This window comes from Chrysemys picta, chromosome 4, assembly GCF_011386835.1.
Source record: "Chrysemys picta bellii isolate R12L10 chromosome 4, ASM1138683v2, whole genome shotgun sequence".
Classification (NCBI taxonomy): Eukaryota; Metazoa; Chordata; order Testudines; family Emydidae; genus Chrysemys; species Chrysemys picta.
Window position 1 is genome coordinate 89,163,738 of NC_088794.1, and position 17,467 is coordinate 89,181,204.

The 17,467-nt window shown below is 44.8% G+C and overlaps 1 protein-coding gene across 1 annotated transcript; it reads right to left on the reverse strand.

Moving 5' to 3' along the window:
• Positions 1-5,860: 5,860 nt before the first annotated feature.
• LOC101932085 (disintegrin and metalloproteinase domain-containing protein 20) lies at positions 5,861-8,282 on the reverse strand. The gene is given in 2 exon segments (XM_005305953.4): positions 5,861-8,044; positions 8,047-8,282. Coding segments are annotated over 2 exon segments (2,268 nt in total). The 5' UTR covers positions 8,195-8,282; the 3' UTR covers positions 5,861-5,924.
• Between the last annotated feature and the right edge of the window lie 9,185 nt (positions 8,283-17,467).

Genomic DNA, 17,467 nt, shown 5'->3' on the forward strand with positions numbered 1-17,467 from the left:
ACATGTTCATTTTAACCCCATTAATTATTTTAAATATATTTACTGTATATTTTTCAAAAATCAATCAATTCAGCAATTTTATACAGGAAGGGGCTAAACAAGTTTTTTAAAGGGTTTAGATTTTGTGACTTTTTCCAAGATTTACAAACATTTCAGTGTCTTAATTTGAACCATTGTTTTCCCAGGGGAATTTTTTTAAATATGTGTCTAAATTGAAGCCTGTGATATTTAAAAAAAACATTAAAGATACTTGTTTTAAAAAAATTCTGGGATGATCAGGGAAATATTTAAAAAACAAATAAACAAATATGCAGATCAGAACTCCAGTAGCGCCAAAGCCACTCAGAACTTGAACCTCAAAAACACCAAGTTCTGTTCTAAATTTACAACTCAATTTTCAGATGGGCTCCAAGTGAAATTAAATTAGCTCTCCCATCCTTAATTTTAACCAGAAGCTTTTCAAAGTCAGGTTTGAATCCTGAAAATGAATACATATGAGTGGATCCCTGCCTCAGAGTCTGGACCTCAGTTTACTTTGCTCCAGCTCTTACAACCAGTTAGGGTAAAGGGCCTGGACCATCTTTCACTTAAGGCCCAAATCAGAGCTCACTGCAGCACTGGCCCCAAGTCCTGTGAATCTTACCATTCTATTCAATTCTGTTCTACTTAGGCTGTTATTCTGGGCCAATCATCACTATTGTTAATTATTATTGATTTGTATTATTGCAGTGTCAAGGGGGCCCTGTCATGGACCAGGACCCCATTGTGCTAGGCACTGTACAAATACAGAGCAAAAAGATGGTCCCTGTCCCAAATAGAAGAGACAAATGATGGAGACAGAAAGACAGACAGGACAGCACAAGGAAACAGTGAGCTGATAGTATCATACCACAGGATATGAACCTACATTGACATTAATAGAAATTGAATAGAGTGCAAAAATATGGAGCTTTTAAAAAAATATATGGAGCTTCCATTAGCTCTAGGTCGCTGAGAAAAACATTCTGACTTTCCAAAGCATGTTGTTAAACTTATTTTTAAACATGTTCTTAAACTTTATTTACTGTGGGTTATTTATTGGTTTAGCACTTCTTAGTATTGCTTTCTTTACTAAAATTCAAAATACTTGATAACGCTTAAATACCATCCTCCTCAGTTTAAGGTGCACCTATTGTGTCTCTAAATTAAACCTAATAGCGTGATTGGTGGGCTTAGGTGTCCTTTTAATTCTGAGGCTTTCTCAAGAAACAGAGAACCAGTGTTCTCCTTGAGTTCCTTTAGAATGTTATGTAAGATGCATACCCAATGACAGTAGGAGTTTGAGTGGACCCAAGAGAGGTATATAATTATGCAAATGAGAAGCTCATAAAGAAGGTGGTCATGGAAATGTTAATATAGTTAAGTAAATTCATCCTTAATGTGTTACAATTAAGTGCTCCACTCAGAATGTTGCTAGAAGACAGTATGAAATGGCACTGGGGATGAGTGGCAAGAGATAAACTTTTGAGAATCAGAAATAGTTATCACAGAAGCACCTATACTTAAATATTTTGAAAATGAATATGGACTCTAAGATCTCAGTCTATGCAAGTTTACATGGTTGAGGGTCATGTCTTTGCAGGATAATTGGCAAGTGGCTCCTGTTAAACTTGGTCCCAAGATATCAGATTTTACAATTACATTTTTATGTACAGAAAAGCTCTTTTGGATACTTCATCAAGCTTTCTAAACTATATTTGTTATATTTTTCCCCTCTCTCTGAAGGCTGTATAGTTGGACTAATGACATCAACGCAGTCTGACTTTACAGGTGGAGAGACAGAATAAAAAATCAGATACAATCAAAAGATACAGTGAAAAAAATAAAAATCTCTAAATTGCTTCTCAAATAGTTTTTCTTGTACAAAATATGTGGCACCTAGAGAATATGTGATGATGTGGTCTGCCATGCGGGGGAATAGCTCAGTGGTTTCAGCATTGACCTGCTAAATCCAGGCTTGTGAGCTCAATCCTTGAGGGGGCCATTTAGGGATCTGGGGCAAAAAAAAAAAAAAAAAAAAGCCTCTCAAGCACAGTACTTGGTCCTGCTAGTGAAGGTAGGGGACTGGACTCAATGAAATAACCTTTCAAGGTCCCTATGAGATAGGTATATCTTCTTCTATGTAGGTGTTATCAGCACTTGAGACAATCTATATAACTGACTCATAGTTTTATCACCTGTGTGCATTGCAACCATCCTAAACTCATGACAATTAAACATTTAAACTAGAGTATACCATTTAGAACCCCCTTTTTTAGGCAAATGCCTTATGGGGTTTCTGTCCAAAATTGCAGAAATAATGTAGAGACCAGCACCTTCTCTTTTCCCCCTCACTCCTGGCCAGCTCAAGAGAAGGGAGAATAAGGAAAAGAGCAAAAGAAAATGTAAATAACATTTTTACTGTTTCATATTTTATGTACCTTCTGCAGGGTTCTAATTAGAGCAATACTGGGGAGTTAATGGATGTAATGTTGAGGCCTGAAGGCACTGTGACAGATTTGTTTGGGAAGCAACATATGGAATGTTGAGGCATGAATGTTCCTGGGTAATTCAGGTCAAAGGAGAGATGCTAAAGAAGGAAGTAGATGTAAAATTGCTCTTAGGCAGAGTAGTAGCACCTAGAGCCTGTTTTCCTCTCCCAAGTTAATATAATCAGTTGGAAACTCCACTGACTCAGGGAGCCCAGAAGAGGAAATGGTCTGATGTACTGGATGAGTCAGCTCTCATTAGTATTCCTTTCAAAGGTTGCCCTGGAGAGTGCTTGCTTCAGAAGATCTAATCAATGTCATCAATTTCCCATTCCCAACTTCTATGTGGTAGTTAGATCCACTTCCCTGTCACTAGGGCGACCAGATAGCAAGTGTAAAAAATCGGGACGGGGATGGGGGGGGTAATAGGTGCCTATATAAGAAAAAGCCCCCAAAATCGGGACTGTCCCTATAAAATCAGGACATCTGGTCACCCTACCTGTCACAGCAAGACAGAGTTTTTCCTGACTACACCTACATTTGCAACTTCCCTGCAACAAGTTAATGAAAACCAAATTAATTCATACTTTAAATTATCTCAGGTTCAATAAAAAAGTTGCATTAAAAAATTCTCCATGTTCAAATGTCTGCTGTTAGGATCACCTTGGCCAGCTGATGTGCTTATTTTAGGCCTCTCAAGAGAGAAGAGACTATAAAAAACAGGGAAATAAACGGTATGAGCAAATCCTCTGAATCCTTTAACATGCAACAAATTCATATTGAGAGGCAGGATGATCTTGTGGTTCAGCCTAGGTTCAATTCCCAGCTCTGTCACTTAATCTCTCTGTGCCTCAGTTCCCCATCTGCAAAATGGGGATGATGGTAATCATTCCTTTCTCCCACCTCTTGTCTGCCTTGCTTATTCAGCTGATAAGCTCTTTACAGCAGGGACAGTCTTTTCCTATATGTATGTGCAGTACTTACTATGACAGGCCCTGATATTGGTTGGAATTATTTTAGTGTTCACAAGACCAAAAGGGGATTGTATTTGAGCTTTTCATGACAAAAGAGTGCCAACCCTGAGCAAGTAAAATGTAGAGTAGGACCAAAAATTTCCAAAAAGGCTGCCTAAATGCACACCCATATGTGCATATTAAAGTACCTAAACAAGTGGCCTGATTTTCAAAAGTGCCTAGTACTCCATAGCTTCCACTGGCTCTTATGACACTTGGTATTCTGCACTTTTAAAAAACAGGCCTTTTAGTTAGGTGCCTAAAAGTTGACTTAAGGGACCTAATATTAGGCAGCCATTTTTTTAATGTTAGCTTAGATTCAATTATAGTAGAGTAGGAAGGTGAAACTACAGAATTTGGTGTTGAGCCTGGGCAGAAATTATGCTTATACCTTTATATCATAAAAAACATAGTGGTAGTGTGATGCCTCGGAGGAGCCTCCAGAAATGTCCAGCTACTTGTAACTGTGGTGGAACAGAAGCCCTGGTATTACCAAGAACACAAAATGATGGCATAGCTTGCTGCGCACTGTTTTTATTAAATACGGAATAGGTTAGTGGGGCTCACATGTATAACTGCTGTCTTAGCCTTTGTGGTCCATGAAACCCCAGGTGCATTCCCCCTGATGGGAATAGGAGTAATGTGCTCTGTGGGCCTGATCCATTCAAGTTAATCGAAAGACCTTAATGGGTTGTGACTCTAAGCACTAAATATTGAGTAAGGAGAAGGGAACCAAGGAAACCAGAAATGCGGACCTACTTGTCCTGTCTGCTTCACATTTCAAGTCCAGCTTTAAACAAAGTACTCTGGGCTAAATTATGCCCTCATCTACACCTCTACAACTATATTGACCTCAATGGAATTGCATAGTGTAATTGAGGGCACTATTTAGCTCACTCAGAGGATAGCTCAAGTGTATAGAAATGTCTAGGGGTTAGAGCACACAACTGGGTCTCAGGAGTATGGGTTTCTACTATGATGTTTGTAGAATACTGCTAGCCAACAACAGCTAGGTAGATATCAAGCTTGGCATACTGCTACTGCTACATTTATTTATCCAAAAAACAAAACAAGAAAAAAGCTCTCCTCCAATTCCTACAAACTGGGCACAATGCTCGTCTTTGCCAAAAAAGAATTTGTATTACTGTTCCCCCCCACACACACACCATTTGTTATAACCGCTTGGTGTATCTGGTCTTCAACATATATTGTTAGCTCTCTGTGTAAGGGATTTTTTTCAAAATGGGGCCCTGATCTGGGTGGAGGTTCTAGGCACTACTGTCATATAAAGCATACAATAACAAATAAAATAGGACCCCTGGGATGCTATTCCTGGTGGTACTACAGACTGCTTGTATAAATGGGGCACATCATGGCACCCCCCCTATGCCTCAGTTTAACTCTTTGTAAAATGCAGATTACAATACTTCCATTACCCCACCACAGCGTTGAGGATAAATGTATTATTTAGGGGTGGGAGGCTGATAATGTAGTGAAGGGGCCCCTGTAGATACTTAGGTAGATAGAACTCTGTTAAATCCAGCAAGAGTTCCATGTGAGGCGAGTTTATGGAATCAGGCCCCACTATTATAAGACCCTATGGGGCAAGGACTTTGAGCCAAATTCTGCTCTCATTTATACTTTTGCATGCTCATTAAGTTACTCCCATTGAAAATAAGGCACCTAGTGCTTCTGACCCAGCCACACATAAAAGGTATTGGAATGTTTCCAAAAAAAGATATTTTTGTGAAATGTCAAGCTTGATATCAACTAAGGTGCTGATCGGTTTCCAAACATTCAGAAGTTTATCAGCTGTGAACATGGAAGTTAGGTCTCTCCAATCCCATGAAGTGAAAAACTTCCTGTTGCAGAGTGCTGGCAACCCAACCTTTAATGTGCAGAAGGAGAAAGACCATGCACATGGTTAGTCATGGTCTTTCTCCTTCTGCACATCTGCCCCTGGTTAGGATTTATGGTCCCTTCTCCTCTCCATAAACACCTGCATCTGACTGGAAGGTCTGCTTCCCATTCAAGTCTGAGTGAGTCACTTCAGTGAATGAATGTAAAATGACAAGAACATTTTTTTTCTTTTATTGCATGTGGAAGTGTTCAAAACATTTCCTCCTCTTAAAGAGTAACTTTGCACAAATTACTTTACCACGCTGGATCTGTTTACCTATCAGTAAAATGGGGATACCTTCCTACCTCACAAGGCACTGAGAGAGTTTGTTTGTAGAGCATTGAGATGAAAGGGGCTATATAGATACTCCTAATATTTTCCTAACTCCCTGAGTTTAGGCAGAGACCAAGTCCTTCAATACACAATTTTAAAAGGCTATATCAATGCTTAAGACTGAGTTTATTCTTAAAAGAGGTAAATATATTGTTTATACATTATTTACTGTTACAGAAAATCCCATGCTTTATCCATGGACTCTACAACAGGTTTTGACACAGTAGCAGTTGTCTCACGTGGGTGACCAGGGACTCCCTTTCCATCACTGGAAGCATCTGCTTGCTGTGTTGGGTGGAATCTGGCCACTGATGTTCTAAGCCATCCCATTAGTGCAGTTTTAAAATATACACAAAGCCCAATCCCAAGAACAGCAGCAGCAGCAGCAAGGAATATTGGTATTCCAATAGCACTTCCCCCGAGGGCCTTCACAGGTGGAGGTGGTCCACTGTCAATGCTCCCTCCATATCCTTTATGTTGACAGTCTGGAGGTGCCCAGCCATAATTACAATGACAGTTTTTATGACTGTTGCATATTCCTCTATTATGGCACTTTGTTATATTACAATCATAATTCAGGAGTGACACATTGACACAACTCATCTTAACACAAATCTTGTCAGGACCACAAGATGTGCCATCTCTCACTGCTCCAATATCTGCTATATCCATCCCATGATGATAGTCTGTACCCCAGCACCAGTTATTATCAACTGGAGTTTGAAGTATGGTACTATGGTTCTCCAAAGATGGTATTCTGTTCATGTTTTCACATTGGACCCTACCACATAAGGTATCTTCTGCTTGACATTTCTTATATTTAGTATTGCTATTAAGACCACAATTGCCAAACCGGTCACCTTGAGTATTCAATTCTCTGAAACAAACTAATGGAGCAACCTTTGCTTGTTTACCAAAAATCATTTTGCACTGTCGATCATGGCTAGAGCAGTTTCCACGATAGCAGTAGGCATCGTTCTGGCATAGGGCTCCATCTTGCACATATACATCCTTCTGGCACCACTCTGAAGTCCCATTGCAATATTCAGGAAGGTCACACTCATCAGTACTTTTTCTACATAGTCTTCCTGCTGGAAGTATCTGACAGTCTTCACAGCATTCTCCAAAAGCACAAGCTGCACCTGCACTCAATGTACAATTGGGTTGGCAACAAGGATCCTTTTCACAATTAAATTTTGAGCCACAGTCACACTGCTCTCCACTTTCCACCACCTTGTTGCCACAGTACTTGAGTGTATAAACTGTCTCCGGTGCTGGAGGATCAAGCAGACACTCTGCACCAGTAGTCATTAAATTGAAATAGTAGATATAGCTGCAGTTACTGAACAGATCAGTGACGCTGTGGTACGCAGCCATGATGCACTGACTGCGTTTACATTTACAATCACCATTATCATGGCTCATGCCTAGGTTATGGCCCAATTCATGAGCAAAAACAATGGAAAATGAGTACAACCTCTCAGCCCTGAAAGAAAGAACGGCTGATGCCCAATGATGAGAACACACTGTTCCTACATATGCTAATCCAAGGACAGTTCCAAAGTTTTGATATGTGAGTAAGTAACCTGCATCATGGGGCAGCCGATGATACAGTTCATCTCTCCTCCAGTTGTTAAAAGTGCCCAGCATCGCATTTATGGTATTCTTAATTGGGATAAGGTTGTTTTGTGTCCAGATCTCCAGCCCCACAAGGAACAAGCGCACGCCCAGGGGATCGTACACCGAGTCTCCTATATTGACTATGTCTAGCATTTGCTGCAGGACTGTGGTTTCGTTTCTGCCTGACTGGACGAATCGTTCATTCTCCACCACGAAGACGACTTCCACGTAGCGGGTATGTGTCCACCAGACGCCCTCAGGCGCTTGCCTGGCCAACAGGCCCCCTAAGCCAGGGATCAAAGCGGCCTGGCGCTGCAGCTCCTGGTCGGTCAAGCCGCACCGCAGGCCGGCGGCCCCCTCCTCCACCCGGTACAGCACGTGCTGGAAGGTGGCGGAGTCCGGCACGGGCTCGATTTCGTAGCTGCCCTGCGCCGTGCGCAGCATGCCGCGGAGCCCGCCCGAGCAGGTGCTGAGGGCGGCCAGCGAGGCGGGGCTGCCCTGCACGTAGCCCTGGTAGAAGCAGTCGCGGCGCACGAAGGGCTGGTCCCGCTGGAGCGCCCCGCCCAGCCGGTAGGTGAAGAGGGCGAAGTGCTCGGGCACGAAGAGCCGTTTCTGCCTCAGGTGCACGACGCGGCCCCGCCCCTCCACCTCCAGCAGGTAGGAGACCTCCCGCGGTCCTGCCCGGCGCGCGGCGCCAGCTGCCGCGGCACGATCACGGCGTAGGAGGCGGTGCCAAGCCCGCCGGGCGGGGTCGAGCCGGCTGCGACACCCACCAGGCTCCCCAAGCCCAGCAGCACCAGCCAGGGGCCGCCCGCCCCCATCGCACCGCTCCGCTCCGCGGCGGCGCCTCGCTCGGGCCGCGGGGCTGAAACCGCGGCCGTGGCCCCGCCAGGGAAGCGGCTGTGGGGCTGGGCTGGGCCACGCCCCTGCGCGCGCGCCCCCTTGTGACCGTTGAGAACCAGGCGGGCGTCGTTTGAAGCGGCGGGGGGGCAGTGTCGGGGGCAGGCAGCCCCCGGCCCCACCCAGTTGTCATCGGTCTAGGGGTTGGCCCCGCCTTCATCAGTAGCCCCTGCTAGCAACAGGCGCAAAGCCTGCTTCGCCCCCCTTGGCTCTGCCCCTAAGCGCCCCTCCCACCCCCGCAGCCAGCCTCCCACCAACGGGGGCGGGCACCCGCACACTGGTGGGGCTGGATCAATTGGCCCTTTGAAAAATATCCCACTCCAAAAATAGCCTTTAAATAACAAACGCCAATTCCAGCAAACACAGGCGAGCTCGCCCTGCGCACCAGCTCAGGCCTGGGCTTGAGGATCCTCTTGACCACACAGGACACCCCCAGGCTAAAGAAAAAAGATGATACTGACAAACCTAGCAGGGGGCTAGAACAATTTGTTTAGTGGGGGTGCTGAGAGCCATGGAACCAATCTGTGACCCCTTCATATAATGGAAACCACTTCAAGCCAGGGATGCAGCAGCACCCCCACCACCTATTAAACTAGTGGACTAAATTAATCCCTAGTGCAACTCCAGTATGGTCAGTTATTTTAAACCAGGCATTAATTGGGCACAATGGCTACACCATATACATATGTGTTGGTGTCACTAGGCATCACCCTAGGTAACTTGGGGAGTTGGAAGACCTGAGAGTCGATGAAGCCTCTTTCCCCCCCCCCCCCCCCCCCCGCTCTAGGCCACTAGGTAACTTGGGGGGTTAGAAGACCCGAGAGTCGATGAAGCCCCCTCGCTCTAGGCCTAAGTGAATCAAAGCCCCTGCATGTTAAACTTTACTAACGTCACAGGCCAGCAGCTGGGAAGCAGTAGTGATAAAGGAAACCTACATGCTTCTAGCTAAAGGACAAGATTACTTGCAGAAAGAAACAGTGAGAACAAGCTGCACAGCCAAGGTCGTGTAATGTACCCAGCGGGAGAAAGGGGAGAGGTGGGAATGGAGGAGGGGGGGGGTGAGAAAGGGCAGGGGAAGAAGGGAAAGGGTTAGCTGCAAATGTATAAAAAGTAAAGGCCGCTTATGTTGGTGTGCTTGATTTGAGATGTGCCTGTCTCCTTGCACCACTTGAGATGTCAAATAAACTTTGATTGCTTCTCCACCCTGGTGTGTTCATTGGTGCGAAGCACACCGGCAACGGACCCCGCTATTGCTGTCCTCGGGCACTCTGTGCCGGCAACATATGGATGCTTCAGCAATGCACCAATATCTTCATACATGTATCCAGGGGCAGCCGGTGACCTGGCCGTTGGGGGAGGCTAGCTCCTGGCCCCACCCCTTGTGCCCATCTGCCCCCCTTCTGCCCTCCCCTGCAGGAGCCCAGAGCACCCCCACCACGGCACCCAGTGCCAGGTGGCCAGAGGTGAGGCCCCAATCCCGATGCTCTGGGCAGTGCGGCCAGCCCCGGTGCTCCGGATGGCAGCACTCCCGGCACCCAGTGCTCCGGGCAGTCAGGTGGCATGGCCAGCCCCGATGTGCCAGGCAGCAGCACTCCCAGCCCCTGGTGCTTCGGGTGGTCGGGCGGCACGGCCAGCCCTGGTGCACCAGGTGGTAGTGCTCGCGGCCCTGGTGCTCTGGGTAGCAGTACTCCCGGCAGCATGGCCCCGGCCCCAGCACCAGCTGCCCTGTCTCCCTAGAGGAGGCAGGCCAGCCAGCCAGCCCCAGAAAGCCTGGGCCAGCCAAGGCAGAGCAGCGAGTGCTCTGGGAACCACAGGAGGGAGCCTGAGCTGGGGGGCGGAGTGTGGGCAGGGTCATGCTAGGCTGTTTGGGAAGGCACAGCCTACCTTTGCCTATGATACCCGCCGCCCATGCGTGTATCCATATCTACACCTGACTTATTACTCCTTTGGACTAACTGTAGTGGTTGCTACTTATGAACCCCCACCTCCAACCCCAACCCCCCCACACACACATTTGCTCTCTGATTTATATGCAGTTTTTGGATTTTCACATAACATTGTTGAAGGTGAGAAAACCCTCAGAAATCTACCTTTCAAGACCTTTTTTCTATAGAATTTCACATTTCATTGGCTCAGGGCGCTGGAATCCTGGCAATCCTAAATGGCACCCGAACCAAAAGTCCAGTTATCATGGGGCGAGGTGAGGCACCAGATCATTAACCAGCACCAGCCCCTGCTCAGCTGGGGCTGCCTCATACCTGCAGGCAGCCTCCTTGAGACAATCCAGCGAGCAAGGAGGGGCAGGGTAGGGTAACCATATTTTCCCAAATGGAAAATGGGACAGCATAAGGGCCAACCTGAAGTCCTCTGCCTCCTGCCCAGCCCGAGGCCCCCCCTACCATCCGCGGGGCAGGCCCAAGGCCCTCCTGCTGCCTGCCTGCCTGCCCACGGGGCTGGCCTGAGCCCCCCTGCTGCCTACCCACGTGCGGTGCCAGCCCAAGGCACTCTCACAAACCCTCCCTCCCGCGCAGGGCTGGTGTTGCCCGTCGCCCCAGCATGTTCCTCCATGCCTCACTAGGGGTCATACCCCACTTTTTTGCCAAAACTATGCATTTGTCCAGTTTGCTCTTGCCAACTGATGATTAGTTGGCAAGAGCAAAATAGGACAAATGCCCACTTTTGCCAAAAAATTTGGGATGGCCGGGACAGGGTTTAAAAAAGGGACCGTCCCAGCCAAAACGGGACATACAGTCACCATAGGGTAGGTGGAGAGGACCCAGCGATGGAGACAGGGCCTTGGGAGGAAGAGGTGGAGAAGGAGGCGGGGCCTGGAGGGAAGAGGTGGAGCAGGGATGAGGCCTTGTGGAGGAAGAGGTGGGGCCCTGGGGGTTCAGTTACCAGCAATTAGAAAGGTGGGCCTTAGTCCTCATCCTCGCCCCAATGTGGGGGTGGAGTGATATGGGCTGTGGGCTGCTTTTGGGGACTCTGGCACCCCCATAGTGCAGGTGGAGGATCCGGGACTCCCCACAATGGCCCGGGTTCCCTGGGGGGCTCCTACCACTGCCCGGCTCTGACTTTTGGCTTGGCCAAGGCCTCAGAGGGAGAGGAGGAGCAGAGGACGGGCCCTCCCCACTTCTACTGAGGTTCCAGCACCTTAATTGCTGTTCCATCACTACCCCTTTTGTACATCAGAATTGAGAATTAGGTCAGATTATGTATTCTGGAATAAATATAACTCAGGTCACAGCAACTGTAATAGCAAAGTGCTATCATATAAGGGCAATATCTCTAGGACTCTTTTTAAATTCATCTTTCTGCTAGGTGAAGCCTCGCATTAGTTTATCAAAGAGTCCCTTACTCCTGGGGCAATTCTGCACCAAAAAATTAAAAATTCTGCACAAAATATTTTAAAATTCTGCACTATTCTGCATATTTTATTTGTCAAAATAATGCAATATAATTACTCTGGTTAAATAAATTACCAAAATAATTGAAAACTAATGTATCTAGGTTTGACCCTTTATTTCTAGTTATTAGTCAACAAATATATTCAGGCATATGCTCAGTGTTACATCATAGGCAACTGAAGAGCAAGTAAGGGCTGGGGAATCAAACTCACAATTTATATTGGCTACTGACCATCTCCAGAAAGGTCAGTAGCAAACAGTTCATGGAGCACCTTTTCATAGGAATTTTTTTCAGTCCAAAATTTAGACCAGTTCTAATCACTAAAGCACCATAAGCATTTATAAGGCCATACTGTCCTTTACGCCACTCTGGCAACATAAAGGAGCCTTAAAACTTTTATACCTGTTCTATACTCCTGGGGGAACTCACAAAGACAATGGGAACAATTCCCTAAGCAGGCAGGCTCTGAGGGGAACAGAGCTTGCCCCAGGCTTACCTCCTCAGAAACACCCCAAAGGCCTTCCCCTCCATGCAAAGTGTGCTGCAATAGCAAGCGAGAGGAACAGAATGTATCTCTTTCTCTCTCATACATAACTACCCTGCCCCAGCGATGTTTTACATCTCTATCAGCTGCTCCGGGTGCCCAAACAAACTGCTCTTGTGCCTTTTCCTTTGCTTCCCCATCAGAAGTCATTTTTCTGCGGGAAAGCAAAGAAATCCACAGAGTACATGAATTCTGCGCATGCGCAGTGATGCAAAATTCCCTCAGGAGTAGTCCCTGCTAAAGCCCTCTGCCAAATTGGTGGGATGCATCACCTGCAAATGTTACTGATTGCTTTCTGCCTCACTTTGATATACAAATGTGCATATAACACAAGAGATTAGTTCAGCTGTTGAACTCATAGCTGATTAAATGTTTGGTATTGATGCATGTGTAGGTGACTAATAGTTCATGATTTTATTGTGCTGAGCATTTACAGTAAATCAAGGTCATATCAAAGAGATTACATAATTGTGTTTCGATTACAGACTCATAGACTTTAAGATTAGAAGGGAGCTAGTCTGACCTCCTACATATTGCAGGCCACAGAACCTCACCCATCCACTCCTGAAATAGACCCCTAACCTCTGGCTGAGTTACTGAAGTCCTCAAATCTTATATTTAAAGACTTCAAGTTAGAGAGAATAAAAAAAAAAACCAACACCACACATTTCCCCTTTAAGACACATCTGTCAGTAGGGCCGGTGCAAGGAAGTTTCACGCCCTAGGCGAAACTTCCACCTTGTGCTCCCCCCCCCCCCCCCAGCCCTGTGGCAGCTCCTCACCCTCCCCCACCCCCCCCCGCGGCAGCTCCCCACCGCAGCTCACCTCTGCTCCACCTCCTCCCCGAGCACGCCGCCCCCGCTCTAATTCTCCTCCCCTCCCAAGTTTGCAGCGCCAAACAGCTGATTGGCGTTGCAAGCCTGGGAGGCGGGAGGAGTGGAGCGGCCGCTGCACTGGGAGAGGGAGTCTGAGCCACACGTGTCAGCGCACCACCGGCAGCCCAGCCCAGGAACGCTGTTAAAAAAAAAAAAAAATGGGGGCACCGTTTTTTGGTGCCCCCAAATCTTGGCGCCCTAGGTAACCGCCTAGTTTGCCTTAATGGTAGCACCAGCCCTGTCTGTCAGCCACATCATGATAAGTTCAGTAGATGGAATGGAGCAGCAGTTTTACTGTGAAGTCTATTTATAAATGCTTCCATAGGCAGCAAAATAATTTTACCCTTACCCTACCTTCATGTCATACCATATCAGGAAAAGCTCTTCTTATGTGGGGGCTGGAAGGAAAGCATGTGTGTAGAATATGCTCCTAAGGAAATATAAATCTATATATATATGAAGAACAATGAGTCAATATCACATCAAAGATCTTGTTCAGACTCCAACTGTCTATTTAGGGAAGGCTCACTTTTTTATTTTAATACCAAAACGGATAATATTTTCATTCTGTCCTCCCAAAACTATCCATCCACTTGTATTTCAGTTTTGGGGGGCAGGAGGTAAACCGCTTCTGTTTTCCCTTCAAATGCTGGAAACCATGCTTTTGCATATTAACCTTCATCTGTTTCATTTAATGGGGAATCTGTGTGCCTGGAAATAGGGTTAACAACTGTTTTTGTAGATCTGGCTTTCCAGTAGTGATCAATGTGAGAAGCAGACACACAAATGTTACTCTTCCTGGGGCTGTTTGTTTGGGGGAAGAAAGAGAGGGAGCTTACACCTGGTTTCAAGCAACCTACTTGGACAGCTAACAGGTTGTGGAGGCAGTGGGCTCCTAAGTTTCCTTGCCTGGCAGGGAAGGTTGCTAAGATGTGTTGTATGTGAGGGTGATGAAGAGGAAATAGCAGCTCCTAGGATTCCTAGAAGTGTTGGGAAAGAAAAATATGCAGCCCCCATTAATTTGTGAATAATATTACATAAATTTTTATTTCAGCTGCATCTCAGATTCCATTAGCCTTATCACAGTAGTGTCTATAAAGAGGATTTTCCCCATTATATAATATATTCAGTAAGACACACTGATGCTTAGACTCTCAGTTAAATACACTAGCCTTCGGTTTCATATTGCTTAGCCACCAAAATAACTATTGTGCCAAGAAAGATTTGGAAAGCTAATCTTAAATCTGAATTGTCATTATCTAAGAGCACAGTGGACACCAACAGGGATCATAGATCCACTATATAGCTCTCTCATCTTTCATGCACACACACATGGTGACTCAACACAAATTCTGGAGCTACTTGCTCATTTCTCCAGCACTTTGCTGCATTAGAAATATTGAATGCAGGCTCAAGAATCTCACATTTTGGTACTCAAACACCACACTGATAGGTACGTTATAAATACCATAGAGAGAAACTTTAGAATCTCATACTAAAAATATCATTACAGACAAAAGAACAGAGACAATGTCACATAGTTATTCGAAAGTACATTACTTGAAGTTTAACTGCATTATCTGATGTCACTTGAGTCAGTTCATATCAAAAGCCAATTTGGTTGATAAAATAATTTTGGGGGGATAACTTGAACGAGAGTAACAGAGTTTGAAAAGATTTCATTAGAATCTTGACAAGTAAACCTGGTTTCTGGATTACTGGAAGTCACTGGCTAAGAAATGAAAGCTCTCACTGGTGGAAATGGAAGCTCTCTTCTGCTTTAATATAAAGTACACTTTTGTCAGACTGTGAATGTTCTTAAAAAGGGACCATTTTCACAAAAAGGGCATGTAATCTAACTCCCGGTATTACCAGGCTTGTACATTAAAAGCATTAATTGGCCCTGCAGGAGCTTAGATGCTGGCACTGTAAATTAGGCTGCCCACTCCCTCCAGGCATAAGCTTGGATGGGTCACCGAAGGAATACTCCAGGGCAAATGAAAAGGCTGGAAATACAATTACAGTATTAGGACTCCCTCATGTCATATCTTTCAAAGTGGCTACATACATCTCACTCTTACCCAGAAGTAAAGGAGCAGAATGGCAGCCAAGTGTGGCTAGGAAGAAGAAAATACAGATAAAAGCAGCTGTTATGACACTCAGATTTAATTTAGGGTTCCACCCTGTGCTTTGTTCCTTGGGTAAATGGGACTGCAAATACTATTATGGGAGAACGTCACACAGGTAGCAAGTGCCTTTAGTTATTAAGCTGTGACATAGGAATTACCATACTTGATTGGACCAGATTTCCTTCTAGTCTGGTATCCTTTTGAAAGTGGCCAGTACCAGATACTTCAGAGGAAGTTATAAGAACCCCATGGTAGGCAAATGTGGGATAGTCTGCCTGCTTCCGCCCCACCTTTAGGTTTCTGCCAGATCTCTACATTAGAGATCAGTTTAAACCCTGAAGCATGAGGTTAAATAATTCACTTTGAATGTGACTGCTTTTATTGTCACTTTGTTCTTGTGTTATAAGACTGAGAACAGAAGCTTCTGTTCTCATCTTCTCTATTCCAGTCATTTTATATACTTTTGTCAAGTCCCTTCTTATTCATCTGCTTTCTAAGGTAAACAATCCTGGTGTTTTTAATGTCACTTCCTATGAGAGTTTTTCCAGAACCCTAATCCATCTCATTTCTCTTCTTTGAGCTCCCTCTACTTCTACAATATCCTTTTTTGGAGGGTGACCAGTACTGCATATGCTATTCCAGATGAGGTACATCATTTATATGATAGCATTATGATTTTTCAGTACTGTTTTCTATCCCATTCCTTATGCAGCTGAACATCTTTTTTGACTGCAGCTGTACATTAGGCTGTCTACAGTGATGCCAAGCTTCCTTTTCTCAGTTGATAGTTAATTTAGACCCTTGCTATGTGTATGAGTTAGTTCCCCCCCTCCAATGTGCTTTATTTGTATTTATCAACACCGAACTTCACTTACCAGTGTGTTGCCCATACACCTAGCTTGGTTAGGTTTCTCTGAAGTTCCTCATAGACCTCTCTGGTCCTAACAAATAACCTTGTGTCATCTGCAGATTTTGGTACCTCATTACTTGCCCCTCTTCCAGATCCTTATCAACAATACGTAGTATGTAATCTTGAGGTACCTTGGTTTTAACTTTTAGCCATGATGAAAACTGACCCACTCTTGCCTGTTAATTTTGTTTTCATTAAGAGGGCGTCTTTCCATGGAGATCAAGCAAGCCCACAGTAGCTTAACAGCTATACCAGCCCTCATCCTAATTTACTTATATTGCTGCAGGCAAACAGGGCAAGTCATTCATAGGGCAATTCCCCAGTATTACAGGATGGCTTTTACTGGACCATTATATGTTACAGTGCAGCTTTCAAGCCAAACCATAACCTCACCATCTTTGGGTGCTGGCAATGAATATAAAAGCCTTAACAATTTACTGTAATTTGTTTACATTGATACAATACAGAGATTTACATTATATGATGGGATTCAAAAGCTGCCAAGAGCAATCTGTCTATAGTAGAACCAAAGCAAATAGGTAAATAAAAGAGGAATGTGATAAATCCAGATAGATAGAATATACATTTATTTATACCACACAGAGGCAGGAAAAATCAAACTCCATTAATATCCACAATCTACATCCCAAACCATGATATAAAGTGAACTGTATTCTGAGCTTGTGATTGTCAGTAAGCTCCACCCATACTAATTATATTGTTTCCATAGTAACTAATGTATTTTGAAGTGGGAAAATAGGAAATGAAGATGGGGGAAGGACAAAAATATAAAGTGTAAAATAGAATACACGGGGGCTTACTGTGCTATTCAGGCTTTATTGCCAGAAGCCATAATACAGTCTACCCAAACTTGCAACACTACCACACCATCATCAATTCTACATATACGGTGCCTCCCTCTTCTGTCTTTCAAATTTGTTCCCATCGTTTTAATTAAATGATGGATAATCTTGGTGCATAATCACAGCTAGCTTGCCCAGTTCACGGCAGTATTTATGATTTGCTTCTGTGAGGTGTTGAGTACTGATTTTCCACTGGTTTCAGAAAAAAGTTGAAAATGCTCAGTACTTCTCAGCAGGATGCTGAGACAAACCTGTTCTCTCCTCTTTAGCATTAGTTCTATCATTTTAATTAGAAGCTTGTGCTAGTTTGAAATATCCATATGTTAAAGAGAAAAAAAAAAAGATTATGTTAGTAAGTGTAACAGACCCAACTCAACCCAGGTTGAATGGAGTTAAGCTAGCAATGAATTTGGCCCAACTACCACCCATATACATCAATATGCCAATTTTATATCTACAGCTGTA